The sequence below is a fragment of the Miscanthus floridulus genome, chromosome 13 (assembly GCF_019320115.1).
Source record: "Miscanthus floridulus cultivar M001 chromosome 13, ASM1932011v1, whole genome shotgun sequence".
Taxonomy (NCBI): domain Eukaryota; kingdom Viridiplantae; phylum Streptophyta; class Magnoliopsida; order Poales; family Poaceae; genus Miscanthus; species Miscanthus floridulus.
Genome location: NC_089592.1, coordinates 43,654,447 through 43,659,276, shown reverse-complemented (window position 1 = coordinate 43,659,276; position 4,830 = coordinate 43,654,447). Strand labels below are relative to the sequence as shown.

Here is a 4,830-nt window from a genome sequence, read left to right as displayed (position 1 = left end):
AAAGTGTGTTGCACTTGAGTGTTACACACTATTCATTTTCCTAAAACAATCACACATAGAATGTAACAATATGTTGCAATGTTTCAAAAGCATGTTTCATACAATTCTAAACTCATGAATGGATGAATGATGCTCATGTTTATAAAATGCAAGTGCAAATGTGGAAGCCAAACACCTAGGGTGTTACACAGGGAACTACCCGCTCGTGGTCAGCTTGACCGTGGGCACCACACGCTACACCAAGGTGCTGATGGATGGGGGCAGCGGCCTCAAAATACTATACGCCAGCACCCTCAACAAGATGGACATCCCTCGGAGCAGCCTACACCCCAGCAAGGTGTCATTCTATGGGATTCTACTAGGGAAGGAAGCCATGCCCCTCGGGCGCATCCGGCTCAACGTCACCTTTGGCCAGCTAGACAACTTCCGCATGGAGCGGCTCACCTTTAAGGTCATTGACTTCCCCGGTGTCTACCACACCCTCCTCGGTCGACCATGCTTCACCAAGTTCATGGCCATCCCCAACAACACCTACCTCAAGCTCAAGATGCCTGGCCTAAAGTGGGTCATCACTGTCGAGGGCAGCTTCGAGCAAGCCTTCTACTGCGAGCAAGACTGCGTCTCCCAAGCGGTTGCACTCGTCGCCCCCTATGCTCCTAATGGCCCTGACCACAATGCAAGAAGAGCGCCAGTGGAGGAAGCCACCAAGATGGCAGCGGTGCTCGACCAACCGAGCATCGGCAAGGCAGTCAAGACCTCAAGCGGCAGAGGGGGCTTAGCTGGCCCCTCCATCGAGGTGCTCGGCTCCCTAGAAGGAGCTGACCTGATTGAGGTGAGTTCCGACCTTTCCCCATGAGGGAAGGCCAACATCGAGCCATCATCCCAGAAGTGACACCTCCTGAGCCATGGCCCGTCTACCTACCTCCTTCATCGGCCTACCTCTCCAACAATAAAAACCAAGATAAGTCCCGTCCTCTCAACCCTCTTGCTTTGTTTACCTCTGTCTACTCTATTTGCTATCTTCCTTGACCAGAGCCATCCCAATGATGGCTTGGCCGCATCACAAGATCGCCTGAGCTAACCATTTGCTGACCTTTTCTGAAGGAGGACTGTTGTAGAAGGCCCCCAAGCCAAGCAAGGATAGGATGGACAGAGTAGGAGGAGTAGGCAAAAGATCGGCAAGGCGCTAACGGAGCGGCCCCAGCCATTGCATTACCAGCTATGTCCGCTTACCCCTCTCTTGTGTCCATTCTATTTTTCTTTCCAGCTATCTGCCTATCTCCTGATCCTTCATCGGATCGTTCCACCCCAACGCATGCCGGCCCAAGGGCCCCCATAGAAGGGGCATCGCCGAGGGTTCAAGGCCAGCCCACTAGGCTTCAAGGTTGCTCGAAGCAACTAAAAGTGCAAGGGACATTCGGGAGGCGAGGCCACGTGGTTGTAGCCAGGGCGCCTAGGAGCGCCCCGACCGTTGTGACAAACGATGTCTAAGTACTAACCTGAGCCGCTCATGGTGAACCAACGAGGGAGGCAGCGAGCCCCCGAGTACCAACAAATAGGCTTGGGAACTATATGAGTGGCTTGGTCGGGAAGCCGAGGATCTCCCCTCTGGGGGACATTACCGGGGCATAGAATGACCGTAAACCTAGGGTTCTCATGGACTTACCTGTAAGCAGCATGGGCACGGCAATCTTGGCCAATGAGGCCATCGTTGTAACAGCCCAGCCCAACAAGAGGTCAAGTCTCTATGTGGAAGGGTAGGTTGTGCAATCTCGGGATGAGATTTCTTTAAGGGGGGAAGAGTTGTAACACCCTCGGTGTTAAGCATGCACTTAACCTTGACATTGCATGATCACAATCATCATTGAGCATTCATGATCATAAGCATATCATGTATTCCATCTTTGTTGGCATATACTGCATATGATATTACTTAATTGCCTTACTTAGATTAGGGTTTATATGCAACCAATGTATGAAATGTGTGTGGAACCTTGGGAATGCTTTAAACATGTTTAGAATAGCATAAGGAACTACTTTGGTATTCATGACTAAGTCTAGTTTAGTCTCTAAGTCATTGATATGGTGTATGACATCTTTTTAAAGTGCTATGTTTGACCTAGTTTTAACTATGTCATAGAGTCTTTGCATGACAGTGAACCTTTAAGAAAAGTTGTAGTATTGAGTAGAGCAACAACTTTTATTTTTGGGTAATGAGCTAATTCAATGCATAGCTTAGTCTTTTTGAGCTCACAAAAATCAATATGTTATTGTTTTTCAACACTTAGAAATATTTCTAGGTCTTTAGAGTGTTACAGTTTCACTAGCTCTACTTTGAGATGATTTTACTCATGAGTCTTTGAGAATTAGACTATGATCCTTTAATAGAAATTGTAGATGGTAGTATGGGCTACAACTTTGATTTATATTGTTGGCACTAATGATTCACGGATTAGTAGTTTGAACGATGCTAAATCCTGCTGTCAAGCTGCCTCAGTGCTCCGATGGCTTAGCTGATCGCGTCTACAGTAACCTAATCGGCTTTAGTGTTTGAAAGCCGCGTGGTGCCACGCGTCGCCATTGGCCTAGCCGGCCAGGCCACATCGAGCTGTAGCATGGCACTTCACTCCCCAGCGTCCGCCCGTGACCCCTCTACACTCGCATTTCCATTTCCTGCCTCCTCTTTGCCTTCCCGCGGTAGCGCAGCAGCCGCAGCAGCTCTGTGAGCACCGCCGTCGCCATTGCCAGCACCTAGCTCGCCCGCATTGTTCCTTTGCACTGTAGCAGCTTCATAGTGATCCTACCATCGCACCGCACCCGCATTTGCTTACTAGCCACGCCCAGTAAGCCATCGTGCCGTGCATGATCTCATCGGTGTTCCGCCGCCGCGTTCCGTCGTGGACGCACCATATCCGACCATTGTGGTTCACAATAGATGGTGCAATAGATTTGCCATAGTCTATGGATGCTCAGTGTAACCCTAGATCGAGCCACCTCAGCCGGCTCCGATGTCTCGCCATCGTTCTGCTCCGTCGCACTGCCATGGCCACCGCCATAGTCGATAGCTCCGGTCATAGGTCCAATTAGCTAGCTCGTTGTTTTCACAATGTCTTGGTGATCGTCGTAGTGTCGGTGACATCACCGGAGAAGCCGCCGTCGGTGAGCTCTATCGATCCTGCGCCGTCCTGCGCCGCTCCCCTATTTCGGTGCCAATGACATGCGGGGCCGACTGACTAGAGGGTCCCGGCTGTTAGTGGCTGTAGGATAGAAAGCTAGTGCATTTATTTTCAGATTTGTATGCAACTTTGGAAAATCATAAATGGGGGTTTAGAGGTCCAATTTTGGTGAACCAAATTTTGTGGTGTTACTCATGAAGTTTAGTTTTTTATAAAAATAGGAAATGTATAGTTTCTTGTGTTTTTCTTGGTGATTAAAATGTATTTAAATAAGCATTTTTGAATGTAAGTAAACTTGTAAAATAGATATCTTGAGCTAGAAAAGTGATAAAATTGTTATTCTAATTTTGTTGGTCTTGTGTTTACATGCTATAGCTAGGAAAAATATTGATGTTGCTGTCAACTTGATTTAAGTAGGGTCTTTCTATTTATCTAGTAATAAATGGTATTTTCTAAGGAAAATTGTAGGGATAAAAATATGTAACATATGGATATGCAAATTTTTTATAGTAGTATGGCACTAATATAAGGCTAGAAAAAATATATAATCTGTTGTTTGACACTTTTCTATAGGGTTTACTATTTTCACTAAAATAGGTATTGCTAGCTTGTCATTTTTGTAAAGGATGTTATACATGGTAAAATGGCATGAAACTTTTACAGTAGTTTTTTGTAGCACTAGGAGGCCACTGTAATTTTCTAAGAATTTATTATGCACATTTGGTATAGGTTTATTATTTAACCTAATTTTCTAAATAAATTAATAAAGGCATATAATAAATAGTTTGGGCTGTAGCACCTGGTTTTAAGAACAAAAACCAGATACACACCATATGTGAGCCCAGGAAGTCAAATCTCACATATAGCTATAAATAAGGATAATATCAATAGACAATGCTTAAATACATAACGTATTAGTATAAAGAATATAACCTCAGAGTATAGACAGCGTAAAGACAACACCGATCTTTAGGCGAAGACTCCAAATCCACAGGGACAACTGACTGGTTGATCACAAGCCTAATTTCTCCAAACTCTAGCAATCTGGTACCCATCCAGGATTTGTATCCAAATAATTGAAAATAAAGCAAGTGTAAGTACATGTCATACTCAACAAATATAACATGGGGTTCATGAGGCTCAAAAGGTTGACACTGGTTTAACTGCGATTAGCTTTTAATGAGTCATGATTTTAGCAATTGAGTAGCAACAAGTTCACCTCAAGCCCATAAACACATGATCAGGTAAAAATGAATAATGAATAGCATAAACAATAATCATTAGTGAGCATCTTCATCATCAGTATCATCTGTGTTCATCATCTATTCCGTAAATGTTCCAAGGCCGCTCGTGACCATGAGCACGGCTGATATACCAGTTTTACACTCTGCAGAGGTTGTACACTTTCACTATGAGTTGTGATTTACCCTTTCGCCCGAGGTGATCAGCCTCTTGACCCACTACCAAGGGGTACCTAGGGAAAACGTTTTGGATGGCGGTCTTACCTAGGGGTACCTCAGCGGCGTAGGAGGAGCAAGACGACAACGGCAACGGCGACGGCGACGACGACGGCGACAGCAACGGCGAGAGAAAGAGGAGAAAAATATAATTTACTACACGAGGGATTTCCCAAACTAGGGGCTCCCCATACGGT

At 45.5% G+C, this 4,830-nt stretch overlaps 1 protein-coding gene across 1 annotated transcript; it reads left to right on the top strand.

The window, feature by feature from the left end:
• The first annotated feature begins 250 nt into the window (after positions 1 to 250).
• LOC136499765 (uncharacterized) lies at positions 251 to 856 on the top strand. The gene has a single exon (XM_066495300.1). The coding sequence runs from the start codon at positions 251 to 253 to the stop codon at positions 854 to 856; it is 606 nt and encodes a 201-aa protein (XP_066351397.1).
• Positions 857 to 4,830: the final 3,974 nt, after the last annotated feature.